At 38.6% G+C, this 27,007-nt stretch overlaps 1 protein-coding gene and 1 long non-coding RNA gene across 2 annotated transcripts; one reads left to right on the top strand and one right to left on the bottom strand.

Moving 5' to 3' along the window:
• Positions 1–39: 39 nt before the first annotated feature.
• On the top strand, positions 40–8,893 carry LOC135110939 (uncharacterized). Its single transcript, XR_010273499.1, has 3 exons — positions 40–142; positions 2,246–2,382; positions 8,532–8,893. It is a non-coding gene; the product is annotated as an uncharacterized LOC135110939 (long non-coding RNA).
• Positions 8,713–27,007, bottom strand: LOC135110938 (probable small nuclear ribonucleoprotein E). The gene is made up of 5 exons (XM_064023643.1): positions 26,848–27,007; positions 17,508–17,676; positions 10,750–16,843; positions 10,490–10,607; positions 8,713–9,375 (listed from the first exon to the last, which is right to left on the bottom strand). Exons 1-3 carry the CDS (start codon positions 26,896–26,898, stop codon positions 16,773–16,775), a joined length of 291 nt encoding a protein of 96 aa, XP_063879713.1. The 5' UTR covers positions 26,899–27,007; the 3' UTR covers positions 8,713–9,375; positions 10,490–10,607; positions 10,750–16,772.

The raw sequence follows: 27,007 nt of genomic DNA, 5'->3' as shown, positions 1-27,007 counted from the left end.
CCTCTCCTGGCAGGCTTGATAAACTTTCTCATCCATCCAATCACAGTCTTTCACGTGACCTTCTCCGGCCATTTGTTCTCCATCAGACGAGGCGAGTTGAATTCTTGCCTGCAGATACACGAGGTGATAACAAGCTGAATCTGTACGTATGACATGACTGTATCTACATGACTGTAGATACAAGGTAACAACGCCATCCTCATGTTACCACAGTGTTTTGCTCTTGAAAATACATAGTGTAGCTATAGTGTGGTAAGGAGTGTTTGTAGTGGAAAGACGAGGCATCACTGAGGAAGGAGAATGCTCGGAATGGAACAGAACCATACTAGCTACAAGTTTGTTTCGATAGAGTTCATTTACATTTGTCATAATTTCTGGGACCTGTTTTGGTAAAGGGAAGAATTAGTTCAACTAAATTCGGTGTTACGTCACTCAAATCAATGCGCTCAGTGTTCCCAATTCTGGATACTCTCGAGGAATCCACCACTCATAGCTGCATTAATCGCTTTGGTCGGCTGGATGAGACACCTTCTGATCTCATCTCGGATACCGGAAACAATATTGTTCTGAGAGAAACACGATTAGAACAGTAACCGGAGATGAAAGGCTGCAGAAAGCATACTTATCTCCGCCTTGCATGAGGGATGAAACGCGTCATACGAGGAGAGCGAGAGGTGCAGCTTGAATATGGAATTCTAGGCATCTATAATCTGAGAGGGAGGAAACAGAGGCATAGCAGGGTGACAAGGGTTATCGGAGACCTTTGACAAGATTAGTTCCCATCAGATGGTTCCCGAGAGGTTCCTTCCTCAGCTGTTATTCACCTGTGCCCCACCCCCGCCTCTCTCTCTCTCTCTCTCTCTCTCTCTCTCTCTCTCTCTCTCTCTCTCTCTCTCTCTCTCTCTCTCTCAAAAACTTTGGAAGCAATTTTTCTTGCGTGATGACAGTTTTAAGAAACTGGCTGGTTGTCGAAAGAATATGAAGCTTCAGTGAGAGAAATGTAAAGAGACATTAAGTGATGTTTCTCTATTTATTTACAAACTTAAAATTGAGATAAATTTGTATTACATTAGATAACAATAAGTTTGGCTTCAAGCCAAGACTCGTTACAGGAGAGGAGTATTATTTCAAAGAATTTTCGTCAATATTTCAAAAGATCGCTGCAGCTTACTAAGGGGATCCAGAGAGGCGAAACCCACCGGCCAGGAGATTATTACTTAAGGTTACTATAATCTTTTGTGGGTGTCCCGTCTTATTACGTCCAGTTAATACGTGAGGTCACTAACATAATCTCACGTAGTAACCTCCGGGGCAGGGAGGGTGTACAACCCTCACCCCCAACATTCCCTTGTTAGAATACGACTATTTTTTTAAAGAAATTTTACAGAAAAAAATAATGATCTCTCATTAATGAAAAAAAAAAATGGTTATTTCCGATACAGATTTCGAGCATAGAAAGCGTAGTTTCAGAATGAAGATCATGACCAGAGTTGGAATATATATCTTTAATGCGAAGTTTTGGAATCTACATGTTCCATTGAGCTCTAGTCTTGATCTTCATGAAGTGGGTATTGTTTTAGAGCCAAGAATTATAAGTCTCAAGCTGTCATTTTCTAATCCAACTAGTAACCACCACTGAGGGTTCACTTATTGTTTCGGAACTTCGCTTTTGTCTCTGTAATGCCTGCTGGCAGTGTCATCATTGGAGCAGTGTGTTGTCTCATTCTGTTACGTATCCTAATCAGGACTCGCCTCGATATCAGGACTGTATTCTGAAACATTTCTGCACTGCACCTCCGCCACTTTCAAAAGATTCTAATTGAAGTGACACGGGTTTTCAAGTGTGTTTGTGTGTTTTATGGTACTAGTGACAGTTTAACCAGATTTCTACATTAACACGATAATGTCTTCACAACCCTGCTTATCATCTATGTGGCCTTGGAAGATAGTCGTGGTGAAAGAGGAAAGCGTTTCTGAATACGAGCCTTAGTAAGGAAACCCATGCTTGTTGCTTGAAAAAAGACGGACATGTAAGCATATAGATCTGTAACGTATCATTTCAAAGTTAACTCTTTTCTCTTCATCCCGACAGCATGTATTCAAAAGCAGGGGAGTGAAGCACATCTTTCTCGCATCTTCGAACGAATAACATGACAAGTTAATTTCAGTGTGGCTGAGTTTTTTCTTTCCAATACAATTCACTCGCGTTCGTCTTCCTCTGCCTGACAATCTCGTATTCCCACAGGTCTCTAAGTGAGGCAGTGTACCATACGTCTGGCAAAGGCTTCACTCAGGACGAGACTAGTACTGGTACATTGGCGGCAGTGATATAAGACTAGCCATGATAAGCAAACGTGGAGAGACCTGTGGAGAGAGCGGAAGGTAACAATAGTAACAGTAGTAGTAGTAGTAGTAGTGGTAGTGATGAACTGGTGGTAGTGTTTTCTTCTCCCTATGACTTCAACAGTTTCAAAAAAATTAGTAATGAACCCTCTCAAAGTAAATTAGCCATTCCACCTGACTCCTATTTCTTTTAGTGACACATTTTGAACAATTCTCTCTCTCTCTCTCTCTCTCTCTCTCTCCTCTCTCTCTCTCTCTCTCTCTCTCTCTCTCTCTCTCTCTCTCTCTCTGATACGTAAAAAAATTCTGAGAAAGGTGGTGACGAAAGACTGGTGGTGATGGTGTTGACGTTAGTGATGGTGATGGTGTTGACGCTAGTGACGGTGTAGGTGGTAATGGAGTGTGGTGGTGGTGTCGATAACGATGAGGGAGGTATTATAGTGACTGCGGTGGTTTCAGTGACGGTGATACTGGTGGTAGTAGTTATTTGTAACAGTAATGATGATGACAATAACGGAGGTGGTTTGGTAGATTATAGTGATGGGGGTGGAAAACTGGATGACAAGGTAACAACACTGGGGTGTGTGTGTGTGTGTGTGTGTGTGTGTGCGTGTGTACGTTTGTCATCCCTCCCTCCACCCTCATCCGAGCGGACCAGACAAACTACCATAATCTGAAACTATTTACATTTTTTTCTCAGGAACCAATCACGGTGTCGAAAAAGGGAAAGGGAAATAAAAAAAAGATTGGATAAAAATGCCCGTCAAAAGTATTGGGGGGATCAAGGGGCACGTTGATCCCTTGTTGTGCTTCCTGGAGGTGACAAGGGGAGGGGGGCCAGTCTGAGCTAGGTGGCGGGTTCTGAATATGGTTAGGCTGTTGTCAGTGAGTTGCTTTGCCTTGTTCAGTGAAATTACTTGGTCTTATCTATATCAGTGCGCCTGAATTCTTTAAGTAGGTGGATGTACTGGATGTATTGTTATAGGATTAAGCTTGAGGAGAAATCATGGCAGTCAAAAGGTTCATTTCAGTGTTTGATCCGCGCACACAGTGAGATAAAAGCTGGGTTTTCTTCACACCATCTCTCTCTCTCTCTCTCTCTCTCTCTCTCTCTCTCTCTCTCTCTCTCTCTCTCTCTCTCTCTCTCTCTCTCCACTTTTTTTTCACGATGTACCCAACCACCCATTTACACATATATACACTCACATATCCATCCATCCACCTATCCTTCCATCCACCTACTCGCACATCCGTCCTTTCATCCACGAGAGAGAGAGAGAGAGAGAGAGAGAGAGAGAGAGAGAGAGAGAGGAATGATGGACAAATGGAGACTAGAAAACAAAGATACAGAGAAAGAAACGAACAAAAAATCGTATATGTAAAGAGTTGTGATAACCATTGTGATATTTTTTTATGGCTAGTACCTGAAATTTGACAGAAGGAACCGCTAAACCTGGTGACTGAGAGCTTGACCTGACACGGCCACGTCTCATTCACTCCTCGTTCATTTCTTCATTCATTCACTCACACAATTGATTACTCACTCATTCAAACACACACACACACACACACACACACACACACACACACAGTATGTTCATGGATATTTGGCAGGGTGAATAGATGAGTGAGTAAATGGGTAAATCAATGCGTGTTTGTATGGAAGGATGTGTGGATGGGTAGATGCACTGGTGTGTGGATAAATGGATGAGTGGATGAAAGGGTGAGTGTGTGGATGACTGGATAGATAGATGAATGAATGGGTAGTGTGTGGGGTAGATGTGTGGATGGGAGGATCAATGGGTGGGTAGGTGGATGAGTGAGTGAATGGTTGCGTAGATTCTCTCTCTCTCTCTCTCTCTCTCTCTCTCTCTCTCTCTCTCTCTCTCTCTCTCTCTCTCTCTCATAATTTTTGCCTCACTAACACCTACCCACCCACCCATCCACACACACACACACACACACACACACACACAAAAAAAAAAAATAATAATAAAATAAAATAAAATAAAATAAAATAAAAAATAAAAGTTACACGTCTTCGCCCTTTATTGACAGAGTAACAAGATCATGATACAAGTCCCTGAAATCTTGAATCTATTTGGACTCCAGTATGTTTCCCGTTTTCCTCCTCATATTTATTCTTTTCTCTTCCTTTTCTCTTTCTTTGTTCTCGTCGTCGTCGTCGTCCTCCTCCTCCTCCTCCTCCTCCTCCTCCTCCTCCTCCTCCGCCTTTTCCTGTTCTCTTTTAGCACTAGTAGTAGCAGCAACAGTAGTAGTAGTAGTAGTAGTAGTAGTAGTCCTACACGTATTAATATTAGTTATTATTACCATTATGTATTATTATTATTATTTTTATTATTTTTTATTATTATTATTATTATTATTATTATTATTATTATTATTATTATCCTCGTCGTTTTTTTCTCTATTTTTCGTTTTTTTTTCTTTCTTTCCACTGCACGGCACCTCTCCAGGAAACTGATTAACTTCTGTCAGAGAGAGAGAGAGAGAGAGAGAGAGAGAGAGAGAGAGAGAGAGAGAGAGAGAGAGAGAGAGAGAGAGAGAGAGAATGGGAGGGAAGGACTGACTCCCGCACTGCATGACAGGTAATAAAAGAGATAACCTTATTTATTGCCATACTCACAAGAACTATCAAATTGTTCTTTGTCTCCCTATCACTAATCTGTCATCGCGAAACGTGTGAGCACACACACACACACACACACACACACACACACACACACACACACACACACACACACACACACACACACACCATTCGTTGCTGCTGCCAAACAATATACTTTAATGCAAAAATAAATTAATTAAATAAAACACGAATAATATATAATTATTAGTAATGATAGTTATCTGCAAAGCTACGAATCAACAAAGCATATTCGACATGTGAAAGCTTGTAGGAATGAGGAAGATTGTGTGTGTGTGTGTGTGTGTGTGTGTGTGTGTGTGTACGTATAGGTGGGTAGATGAGTAGGTGGAAAAACGACGCACGTGCCCTCATCCACTACACCACCCTAGTCCCCGTCCTTTCATTTTATAGAAAAAGAAAAATGGAAGCATACAAATTAATGAGGATCTTTGTGTAAAGGGAAGGAGAGGATGGTTTGGGTGATGGTATTAGGCGGGGGAGACTCACGTATTTAACCGTTGCTGTGTCCCTTCACTTAACACTCGTCTCTTTGTAATATGTTTTTGTATGTAATTTCGTGATATGATGATAGAATTTTTAACATGCTTACATGATGGAATTGCTCCTCCATACTATTAAAACTATATTGTGTCCAGTCCATGGTGGCAGTGACGGGATGTACTGGCAGTGGTGTCCCTCGAGGCAAGGCAAACATTGTGGCTGGTGGACGTTCCCAGAGCAAAGATCGTGTTGCAGTCTGACAGCTGTGAATCAGTTTATCATATTCTGAAACATTTCTAAGCAGCAGCACCACTACTTTCAATAAGCTCTAGATAAAGTTAAACGGGTTTATAATGGTGTTTTTACTGTTCTAGTGGCTGCTCAACAAGTTCCATATTAACAGGAGAAACACTCTTGAGAACCCGGTTAATTATCTCTGTAGCCTTTGAAAACAGTCGTGGTGAGAGACCAGAACGATTCAAAATACGGGCCAATGCATCATCATCTGCTCAACATTTCATTAAGGTAAACTATTCCTGGTTGTTTACGGTCAAGTTCGTTTTCTTAGGCGTTTGGTTCTCTCATCAGGACCATTTTCAAAGGCCACAGTCGAGTCGAGTCCTCATTAACTTTTTTTCCCATGTGAAGGTTGCTAAACTGTCATTTGAATCTTGAAAACCACTCCTGAAAACCTTTTCAGCTTTCAGTAGAGCCTGTGAACAGTTGTCGAGATGAGACGACGAAATGCATAAGAATATGGTCCATTGTGACAATTTATTTCGTCCTGAAGTAAGCAGTGAGAGATTGCTGGTATATTCACCTTTTTATTTGTTTTACACACTAATACTTCAGGTATGAGACAATTACTTTAGTTTAGGAGTAAGCAGTGCGATTAAGTAATACCTCTCGCATTTTCCGTCTCATTAATTAGTAAACTGGATCATTTTGTCGGCATCTGCCGTCTTGCCTTTTTGTAAACACTGTAGTTCATTACAGACAGCGTTGAAAGGGACAAGAAGTTTACTGCTTTTATGTCCTTCCTTTCTTTGTCTTCCTTTGAATGGCACGACATTGAGCGTGAAGCTTTGAGAGGTAAACGAACCTACTGACGTATGAAGGAAGCTCTAGTCTCGAAACCTCAATCAATCAATCAATATTCTGAGTGTGTGTGTATATATATATATATATATATATATATATATATATATATATATATATATATATATATATATATATATATATATATATATATATATAATCAGAGTTAATTGATTGATTGAGGTTTCCAGACTAGAGGTTCCTTCATAAGTCATTTGGTTCGTTTATCTCTCAAAGCTTCACGCTCAGTGTGGTGGCAATCAAAGGAAGAAGACAAAAAAAGATGATGATTATAAAGACTTCTTTCCTTGACTTCTTTCTTTCCAACACCTGTTTCCTCACTCCTTTGTTTCTGCATCTCTGTGGCAAGCAGTTTTTTTTTTTTTTTTTTTTTTTTTACCTGCACCACGTCGAGAACATACAAATTGTTGACGGACTTGATCTCTCTTTCCCTCTTCATGTCGTCTTTCTCATTTTCAACCACTTCCTGGAGTGTTTTCTCGGGCCAGATTCCAGGAACTTCGTATTGGAAAAAAAAAAAAATATATATATATATATATATATATATATATATATATATATATATATATATATATATATATATATATATATATATATATATATATATATATATATATATATATATATATATATATATATATATATATATATATATATATATATATATATATATATATATATATATATATATATATATATATATATATATATATATATATATATATATATATATATATATATATATATATATATATATATATATATATATATATATATATATATATATATATATATATATATATATATATATATATATATATATATATATATATATATATATATATATATATATATATATATATATATTAAAAGCGATCTTAAAAGTTCTGGTTAAGTTTTCCCTCTCTTCACGACCGTTGGCTCAGTGTTGGTTTACTTGTTGGTGCGTGAGGAGGCATCAAGTTAAAGATGAACTGACTTGGCTGGCTTTTGCTCCTATTTTTTTTTTTTTTTTCTCTCCTTTCGTTTCAATACAGTTTCAATTAAATCTTTTAAAGGCCATCAAAGTTCTGTTTTTCTTTTCACTTGTCTCCACTGAAATTTCAGTACTGAACAAGGTTTCAGTTTTGGTTACATTTACATCACCCTTAGAAATAGTGTGAACAGTTCCGTAGATTCGAAAGTAGCTTTTTTTTTTTTTACTTTCTTTTTACTCGTTCACAAAAAAATAATGTAATAAAAGATCTGGTTATAATACCGTAATCAAAGAACCAGAGTTCAGAGAAATGTTTGTTTGTTCAGAAATGTACTTGCCCTCGTACTGATTTTTTTTTTCCTTTCCTACAACCTTTCCTACTTACAACAAGCAGGCGTTACAGAAATGGGCAGAATAAGCAGCAGCTGGGGAAGGGAGAGCCACGCAGTTTATATCATTCTCGTTTCTAGCAGCGGAAGTTGAAAATCTTGCTAAGTTTTGTTCTACTTTAGACTCCAGATTCCCCATGCCCTGTTCATCATATTGGCATTATTCCAACCAAAATATGTTTCAGTACCACGAAGAGGCGGAAATACAGCCAAGAAGGGGAGAACTTCGCCACACACCCATACTTTGTCAGGCACGAAGCAAAACTGTTTGGTGGTGCATGGATGTGCTTGTGTCGTGCATTAAGGCCTGTCCACCTCTCTCCCCACTTAAGAATTCAGTGTTACCAGATGAGGTAAAAGCGAAGACGACCGTACACATTATTGGACAGAGCCCGGTAGGCCAAGTCTCCACACCGCTCGGCTGGTGGTTCGGTCTGGTAGTTCAGGTCGTTCAGTAAGGATGGGCAAGGTGTGAAGCCAGGATATGTTTAACTGTTTGCCTATCGAGCAGTGCACAAGGAGCAAACACTAACTATATATCCCGTTCCAGTACACAAGCTGGGAAGGGTGAGTGGCAGGCACGGAGGTGACGTCAGAAGCGAGGAAACGACGGGCAACATCAACGAGTAGCTGCCCGTGAGTGCGCTTGAGCGAGCAACCAGAGCGAAACACCAGAAACTCAAAGTGAAAGCATCACAGATGGTGGCTTAGGTGAGAAACCACACAGGCGGTGCTGCTAAACAGTTAAAAATTTATTTTTTTTGTCGACGGTGCTGGGCATGGTGAGACACGGCTCTCGAGTGGTAGGTACACAGACGCTTCGGAAGCGAGAAAGACTTAGCAAGCAAACAAGTCGCGGCTTTCCTGCCTTATGTACCATTGAAGTGGAAATAAAAACTTTGTTCCCTCCAAGTGGAATTTTTTTTTTTTTTTTTTTTTTGTTCAATCCATATCCATCGATCTATATTCCGTTTTTTTTTTTTTTAATCCTGCTCAAAATTATTTTAGCCCTTGCGCTCATTCCCTTCCTGTTCAAGAAAAAATGTAGTCTCTTTACGTTTCACAGTAACACTAATTTTTATGTTTTCTGGTAAAGATAATCCGAAGACTCTCCGGTAGAACAAAGTTGTTTTTTTTTTGGGTCAAGGATTTAAAATAAAAAAAAAGTGGGGAGTCTAGGACTTCTAAACATCGCTGCTCATTAACCGACAACACTGCCAATCCTCGAGTCTTACTTATTTATTGCACACAACAGTTAACGTACTACTAATTATTAAATAAAATATAATAATTGGTTGCATTAGTAGTACGAGATCCGGATAATCTGCCGGAGGATCAGAGTCAAAGTAAGTGTAGTCGTCGCCGTTGCCGTCACGGGTTGTCTCACCACGTACCTGCAATTCATAGAAAATCATTAGGTTAAAGGGAGAGACATACATATATATATAATACATACATTGCATACTGAAGGCACACAAGCACTACATACATTGAAAGGAAATAAGTGAACATTGTTAGAGAGTTCTATACAACAATGAACTAGTATAATTAAAACTATATAATTAAAACCAAAGAATTAAAGCTGTATAATTAAAACTAAAGACTCGTTAAATAATTTCTAAAAAATATTAAATGCATATTTAATAACGAAATCTTGAAACTATCCAACGAAAGAAACAACTGAGATCACATTCTTAATAAAGAACACTGAACAGCGGAGCAATTCCCATCTAGGAAAGTAATCCTCGGGCAACAATGAGCTACAACACATTAAAGAGTTAGGAACCGATATGCAAGCATCACTCGTATATAGCGATTGTGCAGAAGTAAGAATCTGCAAACTAGAAATACGAGCTACATTGTCAACGAGGAACTACCAAACATGACCGTCTGCACAAACTAACAACAACGGACGGCTTCTTAACGGAGAAAAATGTTGGTTGTAATGAATACTGACAGTACATTATAAGTATCAAGCAGTAATAAATATCAAAAACTTGAAACTAGTAGTGCAGTCAGTCAGTAATGAGCTTGTTAACGTGAAACCAATATACAGCATTATAAGCTTGGCAGAGCAGTAGTGAATATCCATAGAATCAAAGTAAAGCAATAATAAATACATCAAACCAGTAATAAACCGCTCATTACAAGTTAGACGACCGAACATTAACACCAAACAAGGAATGCTTCAAGCGTAATGCGCCGTACGAGCATGCATAAAGACAATACTTTATTACTCTTTTACGCTAAGAAATACGCCAAGAAAAACGAACAAAACCTCATGATATCCCTCGTCACATCGAAACTACCCGTCCGTTACAAAAACCTACCGATACACCCTCGCTTGATATAACAATCACAGACACAATCACTAACAAACCAATACTTTCTATCTTCAATGTAAATTAATGTTAAATCTTCAAAGTAAATTACGAGTAGTGTTAAAACAGAGTCCAAAGTCAGTTGCCCGCAAAATTACGGAAGTATATAAACGCTTCCATCACTCACTCCTCTGTGTAGTGGCTGGCTGGCTGGCTTCCCTCTGCGCAGCCGACCATGGTCACATTAAATGTTTGGCAAAAAAACCATAAACATTTACATTGCCAATGAGTCACAGCACTATGATCTGAAAAAATATTAAAAAAGAAAAATTTTAAGTCATCCATCCGAAACATATCAATACAACTCCATCCATAAAACCCAACAAAATTAAAGTTCACTGCAAAATATCAGCCTAACACGAATATGTCAGCAGCACAACACCTTACCTGGGTGCGAAACGAAGAAGGAATGCCACCAGTCCACGCTTACAGGGCTCCAACTAACATCGCCTGAAGTACCACGCTTCGTGAATTCAGAGTTTCAGAACGATCATTCACTGGCTTCAACTCTCATTCAACTACATCGTAATTATCTTAACGACCTTGTGTGTGTGTGTGTGTGTCTGAGAGAGAGAGAGAGAGAGAGAGAGATCGGAAAATTATCAATTAAATGTACTCGTCTATCATATAAAAAATACAATTAAATTAATAAATGAGAAAGCAAACATGATATTGTATGGTATTGTGTACAATTTGGTTAATTTTAATTAAGCGTTATAAATTATATAAAGCTAAATAGAAAATTTAAGTGATAGAAAATATAATAATAATAATAATAATAATAATAATAATAATAATAATAATAGTAATAATAATAATAATAATAATAATAATAGATTATCCAAGATAGTTTGCTGCATCGATACGGGTTTTTTATAAAATCATTATTACGCTCTTACTGAACAACAGCAACAACAACAACAACAACAACAACAACAACAACAACAACATTAATAATAATAAGAAGAAGAAGAAGAAGAATTTCAATAATTAACTGTTTATCAATGCAAATTAACATGAATGCAGCCAAAAGATGAAAATATTCTATATACGTATAATACATTAAAACAAACTAACACCAGATCTGACAATGATAAAATTAATTTTAAAAGAAAAACAAATACATAGATAAAAAGACATCTTTCAACAAGTTAATATTAATATAAGTCCTTGTTAGTTTGTTACTGCTACGTAGCACTCGTCACGGCGGCGGTGCGTGTGGGGATGGCAGATTGCGGTGGTGGGGTTCTTCAGTATTTTCAGTCCAAACTGCTTAAGACTGGTGGTGTACATTTTACTAGTGAGTAAGGTATGTGAGGTGGAGGGCGGTGTACATGATCAAGAATGATCTTGACGGCCCTCTTGTATTATCTCAAGGCGACGGAGCAGCAGTGGTGAGACAAGACCAGAGGCTGGGGAAGCATACATCAATTCTGGCAGAATGAACATCTTATAAACAGTTGCCAGTTCGAGGAACACCGCGGGATTTGTGGCCCCGCACCTGTGAAGTTTGTACGCAGCACAGCTCACTACGTTGTTGAATGTGAAGATACTACCGATGGTTATGCCAAGGAATTAGTGGAATAGACCAGGTTTAGTAGTGTAGCACATTTTCCTCCAAAAGGAAGAGCATACCATCACCTATAAGAGTGGAAGCAATGTATAGGAGATCAAACATAAGTGAAGACTACAGAGTAATGTCCGGCGATCACGTTGCACCACGACATAGACTGGTGCTGCCGAGTCTGCAGTTAACCATGCCAAGGCCGAGGAAAAGATATGAGAAGAGAATAAAGTGGTCACAGCTGAAGGAAGAGACAAAAAGATCAGAATTCAAAACAAAAGTCCTAGAAAGGATGGACGGTGATATACAGTATGTTAACAGATGGTGGGAGAGGAATGCGGAAATAGTGAGTACAGCCCGGGAAGTGTTGGGACAAACATCATGTACACCACGTAGTGTGCAGCAGGGATGGCGGTGGAAATAGGGCGTGCAAGACAAGCTGAGAGTAAAGGAGGCGAAGCAGAAGTGAGAACAGACAAGGAATCAAGTGGATAAAGAAGAGTACCTGCGAGTGAAGAAGGCGCCAAGGAAAATAGCAGTGGCGGAAGCGAAAGCTTGTGAAAACGTACGAAGAATTGGAAACACCTCAAGGACAGAAGAAAATATATTGGCTGGCAAAAAGTAGGAACAATGCAACAAAGGATATTCAACACATGACGCAAATAAAAGATGCTGAAGGGCGTGTACTAAGTAAAGAGGAATAAGTGCGCGAAAGGTGGAAGGAGTATTATACAGGTTTGCTGAACGAGGAAAATCATCGGGAATACTTTGAAGATGAAACTCCGTGTGTAGGACCAACGGAGCTGGTGGAGAGAGTGGAAGTTGAGAAGGCTATGAAGAAAATGAAGAACAAGGCCCCGTGGAGGCACGGATGACTTTAGGAAAGGAAGTTCATATTTTGTAGGGATTAATGAGGAAGATTGAAGATCAGGAAGCTATATCAGAGGAGTGGCGAGAGAGCGTCACGGTCCCAATTTTCTAGGAAAAAGGGAATGTGCAGATCTGTGCAAATTATCGAGGAATAAAGCTTCTGCCCCACACAATGAGGATCTGGGAGAGGATTATGGATGCGAGGCTGACACATGAGGTGGGGATATCGAGAGGTCAGTTTGGATTTATGCCCAAAAAGGGAACCAATAGTGCAATTTTTTAACTAAGACAGATTGTGGAAAAATACAGGGAGAAGCAGAGCATGCTTCATGCAATATTCATAGATTTAGGGGTAGTATATAATAAAATCCCGAAGCAAGAAGTATGGAGATGCTTGAGAAAGAAAATGGTGCCAGAGATGTAACGCTGATTATGGAGATGTACAGCAATGTGAAAACGTGGGTTAAAACTGTAGCAGGCATGACTTAGTGTTTTGATTTGCGGGTTGGGCTGCATTACGGCTCAGCTCTCAGCCTTCTCTTTAATGTTGTGTTTGATGTGTTGATGGAAGAGGTAATAAGAGGAGTGCCATGGGACATTATGTATGCGGATGATGTATAGTTGGTGAATCAAATCGAGAGGAGTGGCATACAGCACTGTAAAGGAGGGGAATGCGAGTAAGTAGAAATAAGATGGAATATATGATGATGACAGACCTGGATCAAGGCAGGAACAGAGACACGAGGAGCATGACCCTAGATGGTCAGTCTCTAAACAGCAAGAGCGACTTCAGATATCTAGGTTCAGTTGTTGCGGCAGATGGAAACGAAGACGAGGTAGTTACCAAGAGGATGCAGGCGAGATGAAAAAATCGACGTTGATGTGTCAGGAGTCCTCTGTGACAAAAGAATGCCAATGAAGCTAAAAGGGAAAGTTTATAGAATAGTTTATAGTACAGCTACGATCTATGGTCTAGAGCAGGGGTGTCAAACTCAAATCCTTTCGAAGGCCAATTATGCACTTGGTTATGGTCTCGAGGGCCATCAAAGATTTGATAATTACTTATTGGCAAGACTGAAGATTACAACTTATTTTGGTGGTCACTCTGGTTTACCAAAAATACATTACTTTGATTCCTCTGAACTTACAAATAAAATTGGTACGAGGTTTAACAGACGTACAGGCCTCCACCCCTTGCTTGTCTTGTCTAGTATGTATGAAAACGTTTGGGCAACTCATGCGTTCAGATACCAACATTTAGAGAATAAAGTCATTAGAAGTACAGTTAAGGTAACAAGTGTGAGTAAGAAGCGGTTTGGTCATGTTATGAGGAGAGGAAGTGAGTTGTGAAAGGCAGATAATGGACAGGGAAGTGGGCGGCATGAGGAAGACCTAGGACGAGATGGAAGGACTGTATTGTGACAGACAGCAGGGAGAACATGGACTTTGAAGTGACTGAGGACAAGGTTAGATGGAGACTCATCAGAAACAGCGACCCCGTATAGAAACAGGATAATAATTCTGCAGAAATGTTTGTGTGTGTGTGTGTGTGTGTGTGTGTGTGTGTGTGTAAGCCGTGTTCATTTGTCAAGGAAGAGACCCATTCCCAGAACTCTATAGGGAATGGCAAGTGACAAAATTCTTTTTTTTTTATGTAAAAAAATACTATATACAATTACCATAACACCAGCTGAAGCTACTCTCCCAAGAAGCTGAAAGCCAGCATTCCAGTTACGTGATGAAAGGAAAGTCAGAATGCAGAGATGAAGAATCCGCTGTGAGATGACACAATTATCAATTACGTAAGAATGATACAGATGAGTTACTCGCATGGTGCATGTGGTGTGACAGTTTGTTGAAATCAGTGCAAGTGTACTGTATATTGTTGCAAGATGCGGTATGTATGGAAGGTAGGAGAACTAAAAAGTAATAGTAATAGATAAGGTCAAACAATAATTATATTCTTAAACATTTTGGTGCTTTATCTTGACTATTCATTAATCAACAGACTATGGCAATGTTATTGAGGTTTACAAGTGTTTGTATGGTTCCATTTCTAATGAAGATTCTGCAATATCCATGACAAAAATGCCCATGTAAACCCTACTAGTCACTCTGTGACTTTGAAAATAATCCTAATGATAGATCAAAGCAATGCATAAGAAAAGTCATGTATTCCAGTTATGCTGAAGGCTACAGCAACACTAACACTTAACAAAGGATGATCACAGCAATAAAAAGATAAAATAGTAAGTACAAAAGACTAAGTGGAGTTTTAACAAACTTCCTAGAAGCAAACCAAAAGACTTTTCTCATTATCTATTGTCATGTAACATACATACCAAGAAAGAGTAAAAAAGACCTGAAGGCAGTGGGTGGTGAAAGACATGAGAATAAACATCAGGGAACAGATTGTTAAAACCACAAAAACTGGAAGAGACTTGTACTCATAAGCCATCCAACCCATAAGGGATAATTAGGACATTACAGGATGATGGCAATGATGATACCAATGAACTACACCTTACTATAAAAGGACAAGGGGTATCCACGAATAACACAGAAGAATAGCAGTTACAGCAAGAACCTTAGTCCTTCCCTTCAGCCAAAAGAATCTTTTACAGTAACATCTTTATGCCAACCATTTACAGTATTGTCTTTGATATTCTCTTCAGAATTTACAGTACAGTCTTTACTTGTTCCTTTCAGCCACACAGTTTTTCATTAACTTATCTGAGGAGTTCACCAGTTCATTTCCTCCACTTCTCTTCTTTCAACAAAGTTTAAATCTGAATGTACAAGGACAAAAAGTCATGTCAAGGTTTTGTCCAAATATGAAATATAACTCATAAAGCATTTTGAAAACCTGAACAGTTAAATGCTAGCAGTCACCAAACCTGAGTCCCTTAAGTTACTGTACAAATATCGGGTTCAGTTTCATATTTGGCACTGATGAGACAATGACTAAAACAAACCAAAAGAATATTTGTTTCTTGCTACAATGAAGGAAGGTACTTCTCCAGTTTGTATCCTAGGATTATGATTCAAACATCTCTAGTGTTGTCTATCATATGGGAAAGCCTTACAAGCAAATATATTGAGCATCAAGTATGCTTCAGACATTGCCTAAAAAAAGATGAGTGATTTAAGACATTGCACATATCACAGAACACAACACTTGTGAGGAGCTGAATTATTATGATGCAAGTATCGAAGCCCCTATGGCAGTGCTACCAACTGTTCCTGTAACATATGGCAGATAGTACAGTAAGGTTAGCTCTTTATCAAATGCCAAAATTTTTTATATTACTTTTGTCTTCAACTGTACATTTTACTAATCTTACACAATCACATAGTAATTAACAATCAAGCTAAATATGAAAACTGGCATTTTGTTCACTGTAATGTTGTACAGGTAAAAATGTCATGAAATAATAAACTGTATCATATGGCATTTTAAGTGAAAATTATTGTAGTTATATAATAATTTTATTACAAAACACTCCAATTGTTACTGAGCTAACATAGAGAAGGTAATGTTTATCACTTTCGAATATGACAGGTCTGAAAAATCAAGTATTCAATCATTCTGTATTAATAAAAAAGAAAAGAAAAAATGAATAAATAAATAAATAAGTAAATAAGCAAATAAATGAATAAATAAATAAATAAATAAAATAATAATAATAATAATAATAATAATAATAATAATAATAATAATAATAGCAATAACAATAATGATAAATATAACAATGTATTAATAAATATAATAATGATAATACAAAAATAGTTCATAAAACCATCAAAGAAATAAAATACTGATAAAAGTTCCTGAACGATGTACTGACATTGCTTATTACATTTTTTGTTTCCTTCACTAAGGAAGCTGAGCTCTTATGGTAAAATTCAAGATAAAGACATCTAGAAAGTTCCTTAAAATTACACCACTGTAGAAAATCCTTGAGGCTCCATCTAACTACATGTCCGTGCCATCTGGTTGAGTGTTTTGAATTAGAGTGATGTTATCTCCCTTCAGAAGGATGCGACCTGGAATTAAAACAAGAAAATCACACCCAGAATTCCATAAAAAATAAGCTTCTCATCTAAAATTCAGAACTTAGCCTTCCTATCTTCCCTACCTAAACAGTTGCCATGGTATCTCTCTCTCTCTAACAACCTATCCAACTCTGCCTCAACCATTCACACCTACATACATAATTCTCCCCACACATTACTTACTAACCTATATCCTCTTGTAGTCCTTTCCACACACACTTATTCACACCCGACTTCACTTAACATGTTACCTTCACTCACGTTCAGCCACATCCCTGTAATCTCCTGCTCTGTTTAGCTCACTCTGATCGATATGTAGACCCACACCTGCTCTGCACCCACAAGTACACACACACCCACACACACACACCCAATACCCATATGCACATAATGTACCTTCCTTGCACCAACAAGTGCACACACACACACACACACACACACACACACACCTGTCCCACAACCATAAGTACACCCCCCCTCATTCATGATGCACTCACATATATTTTCACAATTGAACCTACATCCATAATTTTCTCCATCGTATGCCTACACCTATCTTTATGTGAGAGACTCATAAATTGTTCAACCCTGTAATGGAAAATAGACACTGAACAAAATGGAGATACATAATGATGATGATGAGAATAAGCCTTACCTATCGTCTTTCTGGTGCCCTTCTTCATCTGGACTTCCTCTGCTTGGTCAAGCATCACATTCATGTATTCATCAAAGCCAATGATGTGACCTTCAATGCGAAGATTCTGGTTCTCATACAACCAGATCTGAACTCTTGCTCGGGACTGAAGGTACCTGAAAATTAGGTTCTGAACATTCTGTTAAGGAAAGTCTGGGTACTTTCAACTGATATAAACATGAAAATATACATGATTACAATAAAAGGTAATACTGTGAATATGGATACTTTATAAATATTCAGGAAATATAAACAGGAAAATTAAGTTGTCTGCATATCTCCCTCCAATACACTCGAAACTTAGTAAAATTTACAGTTTCTTGTGTGAAGTTTCTTTGAGATCCAAGAAGTCATAAGCTACTTAAAGTTCAAAAATTCAGATTCGACTGGAGATTATCAACAGAATACCAAATTTCACAAAAACAGTGAAAGGAACCAGGACCCCACCATGGGCCTCATTTCTCAATGGATGCAACTGCCAGTTGGTTTGAATATTCCTACATAATGATCTTCAAACTATAACTCAGTATACCACTATGGCTACACAGCAGTGAATGACTTAATGACTTTAAAAAATATAGTCTTTATGTTCTTGGCCTAAAGTACCAGAAAGCAATTCTTAATTTATCTGCATCTTATGTTTGGTCCTTTTTGTTTCTAGGGCTTAATGGGTCAGCCCTGTCTGTAGTGGCATACACAGGACTTTATGAATGACATCTTTGCAAAGGTTCATGCTACTTTCATAGCTCCCTGATGCATTCACAGTTGAAGGTAAAGTTGATAAAATGCATATATGTAGGTGTTTTATGACTACCTAGCAACAGCTTAAATTAAAATCTTTCAGATTTCACCAGGACTCAAACTATGGTCACCAAGATCACCATCTCTAAGTGCTGACCACCAGGCCACCTACTATTTAAATAAACTTTATCTCTTGGTGAGCAACTCAGAGAAATTGAGTAGTGTAAAAGGCAGAATGGTCAGGCAGTACAAGTAGATAGAGTAAGAGTTTTTCGAGAATGAAGGTAAGGTAATGAATATAAGTATTTAGGGATGTGGATGAGTCCAAATGATAGTGTAAAGACAATGGATGGGTCACATGAGCAAGGATGAGAGGAGTAAATATGACATTCTGTGAGGAGTCTGAGAGTGCGGCTGTCCCAACCATCATGTACAATATGGATATGATTAAATCAAATGAGTGAATAAGAAAAACTGAAAGTAGAGCAGAAAAGAGAAGCAAGAAATGTAATTAACATACCAAGGTATGGAGCAAAGCTCTGAGAGGTGACCTGGGAGAGAGCATGTTTAGAGAAAAATATAGGAAAGCAACCTTTTGGTATAAAGCTAGGCTTGAACAAATGGTGGATACAAGGTTAGTGAGAAAAGTGTATATGCAGACAGTAAGCAGTAGCAAGTGGGGAAGAAGTATGTTAAAATGGTACAGAAGAGCAGCATGGTATTTAAAGTGAGATAGATTGTGTATCTCAACTGGTGGGCTTCCTGGCACTTGGTGGCATCCTACACCAGGGAAGAAGGAAGTCAAACTTTGCTCATGTGCTAGCCCATATTGCATACTTATATCTGGGTAAAAACAAAAAAGATGACTAGAAAGTGCATCACCTACAGTGAATGTGATTGGAGGCTGCTAAGATTAATAGTAAGTGTTGTAAAGCTCATAAAAAGGTGGTTTAAGTGATGTGTAGTGCACAGAATACTTGTGGGAAAAGTTCTGTGCTACAAGGTCATGCACATTTTTTTCATTTTGTATTTACTTTTTATGGAAAATTTTGTGAAATTACTTTTTGGTAAATTTTTCTGTGATCATCATAAAGGCTATTTTTTTTTTAAATAAAACTGCTTCTAAATGAAAGTTTTGCAAGGCACACAAAGAGGCCACAAGTACCTGCCAACAGAAGAGGCATTAGAAAAAAAACTATGAAAATTAATGGTGTGAGACAGTTAACATGTGACAGATTGAAACCTTCTAATAACACATCTTTACCTGAAGAAATGTTGTAGGTAGTTAATCAATTTTGATATATTACTTTCAATAATGGTTTATGATGAAGGACAATATACTAGTTATGCTAAGGTAACTATAACATTACAAATAATATAATTACAACATTACAAATACTGGAGTTAATTTCATTAAGTTTAATAGTTGACTGAATGAACATAAGAACATAAGAACATAACATAAGAAATAAGGGAAGCTGCAAGAAGCGACCAGGCTTACACGTGGCAGTCCCTGTATGAAACACTCCTACCTATTTCCATCTGTTATCCCCATCCATAAACTTGTCTAATCTTCTCTTAAAGCTCTCTAGTGTCCTGGCACTAACTACATGATTACTGAGTCCATTCCACTCATCTACCACTCTATTTGAGAACCAATTTTTTCCTATCTCCTTCCTAAACCTAAATTTTTCAAGCTTGAACCCGTTATTTCTTGTTCTACCTTGGTTGCTGATCCTAAGAATTTTGCTTACATCTCCCTTGTTATAACCCTTATACCACTTAAAGACTTCTATCAGGTCCCCTCTTAACCTACGTCTCTCTAGAGAATGTAAATTTAACCGCTTCAACCTCGCTTCGTAAGGAATACTCCTCATCCCCTGAATCCTTTTAGTCATTCTCCTCTGTACTGATTCTAATAGACCTATATCTTTCCTGTAATGTGGGGACCAGAACTGCACAGCGTAGTCTAGATGAGGTCTGACCAGCGCCAAGTATAACTTTAATATTACTTCCGGCCTTCTACTTTTAACACTCCTAAAAATGAATCCTAGTACCCTATTTGCCTTGTTTCTGGCTTCTATGCATTGTTTCCCTAGACGGAGTTCAGAGCTAACTATAACTCCTAAATCTTTCTCGTACCCTGTACCTACTAGAGTTTGGGTGTTTAATGTGTACCTATTGTGTGGGTTTCCTCTACCTACGCTAAGCACTTTGCATTTATTGATATTAAATTGCATTTGCCATCTATCCGTCCATTCATTCATTCTATCTAAGTCTGTCTGCAAGGCGATGGCATCCGCTTCTGACCTAATTAATCTACCTATCTTTGTGTCATCCGCAAATTTACTAACATCGCTACTAATTCCACTATCCAAGTCATTGATATATATTAGAAATAATAATGGCCCTAATACTGATCCCTGTGGCACCCCACTAATGACATGACCCCACTCGGATTTCGAGCTGTTTATTAGCACTCTCTGTCGTCTGTTACCAAGCCATGACCCTATCCAACCTAACACCTTCAAATGAAAGATACACACACCATATTTTGGGGCATTGCAAGGGGGGGGGGCATCTTTTCTTTTCAGTAATGTCTACACAGGAATTGGGTGTTAAAGCTAAAACCCATGACTCACTAATTCCCAAAGCTGAGATATTATAGTCATTCACAATATTTTTAATATAACCAATATTATTAACAAGATAATTAGAACTGGTTTATCAATATAGCAAGGAAAATGTGCACAGAACACCCAAATAGTCTGATACACATTTAAAGTAACAAGGCTGGAAACAGGAGTACTGATAAATCACCACTGGTGCCCCAGGTGGGTTTGAGACAACGCGAGAAGGTACTGCTCCCATTGTCTCAACAGAAGCCAAGATAGCATGAGAAGCCATGCCTAGCAATCCAGCACTGGCAGCAGCACTACATTCAGGTTTGGGTTTTCAGTCCAGAGGCTTCTTCAAAAAGAGGTTCCAATATTAAGTTTTTGTACAGAATGTCAAATAAATATCAATGGAATTCACTTCAGTAGATTGTTTAAGCTTTTTTGCTTGGGAAAAGGATGGTTTTCCAGTCATCACTGATTATAGTTACCTCAAATACCTTTACGAACTGCAGGTAACATTTTCAAATACAACCTCTCTCCTAATTAGGTCTGGAGAATGACTGACAAAAACATATAAGTTCAAGTGGGATATGCGAAAATGAAAAGTGAGATAGACAGAGCAGTGAGATGTGTGGGACTAGGAGACGAGTGGAAAAGAGATGGAACAAAGACTCTGGAATGGTACAAAGGGAAAGAGACCCCAATGTATGACAAGTGTTATGAAGGTAGCCTGGATGGTGATTTTCTCTTCTAAACTAGGGCATAGTGTATGGATGTGAATACAAGGAATTATTGATGCTCTGAGTCCTATAGCAGTGTGTGCCATTTTGAAAACTTATGACAGATTCTTAGCATTATGACTTTATAAGTACTATCCCAGATGTGACATGGGAACATGACCATGGAACATATGATGCTGGAACATGAAAGGTACACGACAGAAGAGAGAGGATGTGAGTGATTCTAACCAAGTTATGATATAATAATAATGAATGGAGAAAACAGGAAGGTAATGGATGCTGTTGCTGCTGGAACTGTGTAGAGAAATTTATTAAAGGATGATTGAGGTAGTGAAGAATGTGGTATGCAAGATGTACAAAGTGGTGGTATGATGGAGTTGGTGTTTTGTGAAGGTCTGAATTACATGTCATCTTGAGTCACCTGTACTGGCAATTGCTTTGTTCTTTGCTTTGCTGTAATTACTTCATTGAACATAATTTATGCCAAACTTTTGTATGGGTATAACATTATGGCCTTAAGGCAGATTCATACTGGGCAATTTGCTGCTGAATTGCCAGCCACCACAAGCCAGCAATACCTGGCAATAAATCCTCCCAGCTGGATGTACATTCACACAGGCAGCTGGGAAAAGGTGGCTGGCTGGCAGGAAATGTATACAAACAAACAACAACTCAGCAAGAGACAAAGCCGAAGTGATAGTTGCATTTCTTTTGGCATACCGGAAGCTACAATGGAAAAGGAAATGCCTCTGGACGAGTCCCTGGGTTAGTAGAAGAGGAGAAAGGAATGTCTATCACACTATTTTGCCTGAGCTGAGTGTGGAAGACCCAGACACCATGAGACAGTGGATACACCTCAACAGGGAGCAGTACCATGGTCTTCTGCAGCTTGTGACTCCCCTTATCCAGAAAGAAGATACCCACATGAGGGATGCACTGACACCTGGCGAACACCTGACACTTACACTGTTATCTAGCAAAAGGTAAGGAAGAGCGATCAGTAATTACAAAGAACTTGGCTCCTTCTGCAGCAGTCACTACTCTTACTACAACACTGGTATTGGTATGTAGTGTGTCTCAGGTCCTAGATATGATGATGGTCCCTCACTAGCTCCAGCATTAACTTTTCTGCCTCTGGACATCACATATACCACAACTTTCTTCCTGAAGACACAATGTAAACAAAGCAGCAGGTGGCTGGACAAGACCAACCTGTTGGTCTTGTTGGCACGACTGGGATTTCCAGCAGGCGGGCCAACACGCCTTGAGGTAGCTGGCAATTCAGCAGTGAATTGCCAAGTGTGAAGCCATCTTTATACAGGAATGGACAGTGACAAAACAAGTTCACATTGGTGACAAACTGTGGTGACAAAATTACTTTTTTTGGTGATGAACCAGGTAAGTGACAAGCCAGACTGATAATGAAATGGGGTACAACCCCATCAAGATCATTATAGCACAATCAATGGGGTGTGGCTTACAGAAAAACTGCATGACTCCCCTTTTCCTGAAAGCCACACATCAGCAAACAGGGGTATGTTTGTCTAGAGAGGCCTGATACCGTCAAAGTACCAGCCTATTCAAACAAATACCGATAAAGACCAAATAAGAATACAATAAACTGGGAGTCCTATAAATGGTTGACAATGATAGCAATAGTTGTGACTGACATGTATGATAAAGACTGAACAGAGGGCCTATTCAGTGGGAACATATGATACAACCTGAGGAAGCACAAAAAAATTCATGAAACATGAATCTCAAAAGCTATATGATATTTCTTTAATGAACAGTTTCAAAACAAAGCCTAAGCTGTTCCACTCATATATCAGGAACAAGAAGGTAGGACATTCAACCATTGGAGCAATGAAAAAGTCTTCAGGTGAGGTTTGTTCCTCTGCCAGAGATATGGCTGAAGTTTGCTGAGGCCTTTTCATCTGTATTCTCCACAGACACCCCATGTACCCCTGCTACTCATCGAGTTTTTGATGGGGAACTAAACGAGGCTAATTTTGATACATTTGCTATTGCTAAAACCCTGGAGAGTCTGAACACTTCATCCAGTATGAAATCTGACAATCTTCACCCTTTTCTTCTTAAGTACTGCAGACTCACTAACTACTCCCATATTTTGCCTTTTTTTTTAAGTCCTTGCAAGATGGAATCCTTCCGTCACTCTGGAAAACTTCTCTTGTAGTTCCAATCTTTTAAAAAAGAACTCCGTTCTTCTCCTATTAACTACAGACCAATTAGCTTGACCAGTGTTATACAAATGTTTTGAGAGAATAATAGTAAACTCCCTCCAGTTATATCTAGAAAAAAATAATTTATTGTCTACTCATCAGTTTGGCTTCAGGGTCAGCCATTCAGTTGAGGACATAAAATCTTGGTTGGATGAGGGTTATATGGTTGACTTAATCCTGTTTGATTTCTCTAAGGCCTTCAATCTTGTTAACCATGATAAATTACTAAATCATCCCAAATAGGATTAGTGAATTCCTTGAAGGCATAACAATGAAAGTGGTGGTTGGTGTTGAAGAATGTTCTCCTAGCATAACAATGAAAGTGGCAGTTGGTGTTGAAGAAAGCTCAATCAGTGTGAGTAGTGGTGTACCCCAAGGCTCTGCCCTAGGTCCTACCTTATCCCTTATCCACATTATCTTTACTGCTTCTGACTTGTGAAAGTATAACATTTCTTGCCAATGACTTGAAAATTTACCTAAAGACAAACATTTCTACCTCTTACACTTTATATGTCCTACATGCAGAAAGACATACAGCCAAATTATCAAATAACCTGTTCCCTCTTCCCGCCTCAAAACCACTCTTTGTGCATTATCAGTCACAAGGAGGCTCCTCGAGCAGCCCTTGAAGAGTCTGAGCAGCAGAAAGATTAACTAATGGCACTCCTTCACAAAGAGTTGTTGAGCACCACTTCTTCACCAACCTCTTCACTTATTTCATGCTTAATCACATAATTTTTCCATGTTATTGTACTGCTAATTGGTAACAGAATCAGATAAGACTTTCTAGGAATCATATGAAAAATCATACCTTGCAGGAAATATTTTCTTTTCAGTGTTAAAGAAGTGCTCACTTGTACCGGGCAAGGCTGTCATCAGCTAGCCCTGGTCCCCTGCCCTCCCTCCCCCACCAGCTCCAGAAATAGGGTCCTCATCATCCTTCAGCTCAGCTGTTAATTGTTGAGTTTTTTTAGTTTCTTTTCATACACCCATTATTTAATGGCTTTCTATTTCATTTTTAGAAAATAAATTTGCATTGTATATATGTTTACTTCTTTGGTTGTTTTAAAATGATGGCCAGAAAATTCCGGAGTGGTGGTGGCTAGCAGAAACATTTCCCCCACCAACCTCATTATGATGGATTGGCTTTACTATGTTTCTAAAAACATATAGAACATATCCCAATCTTATAGCTAGGGAGCAGTGTACTGCAGCTCTTCCTTACTCATGTTCACAGCCAATTCTACCTAGTTAAAGTGAATGTACTACTTCATACTGATGAGGCCGTGGTGAAACTGGAAGCTGGCGGACTTCACTTAAAAACATCCCCATGGCTGCCAACAGGAATCACCTGGTATTTTCTGCTAAACCTAGTCTATATCACCATATCCCATATTGCTTATATAAATATGAACCATAGAATATTTTCCATCATTTCAATATGTGCAAAATGCATTAATTCCTTAGTTTTCAAAGTTTGTGTCATTTACATGAGTACCAACAAAATAATGAACACCTTCTCACACGAAGAAACAGAGGAGAGCGTCTAATAACTTGATGAGAAGGGCCTTCTCTAGAAGACTCTCCGAGGAAAGGAGAAGAGGCAGATTGATAATCTAGCCAATAGACCTTCTTGTATCCAGAGCTGAATCATGGGGACTCAAGATAAATACCGACAAAACTGTTGCTATTAGATTTTGTTGTGGCACCTCACCCCATCCTGGACCTGTTTACTCTATCAATGGCCATCCAATTCAGTTTGTAGATTCAGCATCAGATTTGGGACTGCTGGTTCATAACACCTTGAAATTTCACCAACACACTCGCAGAACTGATAATAAGGCTTCTGGTATTGCCTTTAATCTTCTGAAGAGCACAGTTAATCAGGGCTCCTCATTTATGCTTTCTCTCTATCTCACAAATATTTGTCCAGTAACTGCGCTATGTTCAGTGGTTTGGCATACAGGTTATGAAGGAGACTTCTCACTGCTAGAGGAGGTTCGACGTCATTGGTCCTAGCAAATTTCTGGATTTCATAACATGGATTATAGTGCTCTTGTTTTTATTCTGGGTCTGTATTCAGTGCAGAATGGATTACTCAGAGCTGATCTGATCAAGGTGTAGAAAATATTTAGTGGATTATCACCTATCTCCATGACTGAAGTCCTTATACCACTGGTGGATGTCAGGACATGGGGCCACTCTCTCAAAATATTTCATCCTGATATACATGACTTATGCAAAAGATTTTTCTCACCTAAGAATCATAAGAGACTGGAATTTCTTGCCTTCTGAAGCTGATGGCTATCACCTTAACACTGTTTAAGATTACTTGCTGCTCATTTGGAGAGCAGACTATATGAATATTAACTGTGTATTATTGATAACTCACTAAACACGTTCCACAGTATTTTGTATTGGCTACATGTTTGTACCTGATATTTTATTACACTGGTATGTTGGCATATTTGGTGTTTGGAGCTTCCTTCTAGTGGAGCTCAACCAAGCAAGAAATCCTAGTAAGAATAAAAGGAAATACTCATTTGCCAACTGGAAGTCTCCCTGAGTGGGTTTTTAATGCAGGAAATGAAATATTATGAAAGAAATTTAGACAAATAAAGAACAAATGAAAATTAGAAATTTAGACAAATCGGTATTGAACAAATCGAGCAAAAATATAACTATAAAGCAGCAATTGTGTCCACCACCACACACGACCACACAGTTTTAGCGGCCACTCAACAAGAGCAACAGGGATAATGCCTGTCGGATCTGTCAGTACCTTTCAGATAACCATACACAGTTAACCTAGCGTCCTAACTTATAACTCATCACACATGAATACCACCACACGGGCACATAAATACAACCTTGTACACACAAACACAAACATTTATCCAAGCCAACAAAACAACAGAAAATAACTCTTGGAATACACCACTTTCCAGTAAAAGGATACAATGGGCAGGACCATAACCTTCTGCACTTTGGACTTCGGTGCGTAAGACATGTTTGCTGTGAGTATTTAGCCTCAAAACAGGATAAAAATATGAGGTAGCAGAAGTCACACACGCCGCCAATGCTAAGAACAAGTGAGCGCAGGGCGGCGGATTCTTAAA

This window comes from Scylla paramamosain, chromosome 21 (genome assembly GCF_035594125.1).
Source record: "Scylla paramamosain isolate STU-SP2022 chromosome 21, ASM3559412v1, whole genome shotgun sequence".
Lineage (NCBI taxonomy): Eukaryota > Metazoa > Arthropoda > Malacostraca > Decapoda > Portunidae > Scylla > Scylla paramamosain.
This window is presented reverse-complemented; position numbering and strand designations above follow the sequence as displayed.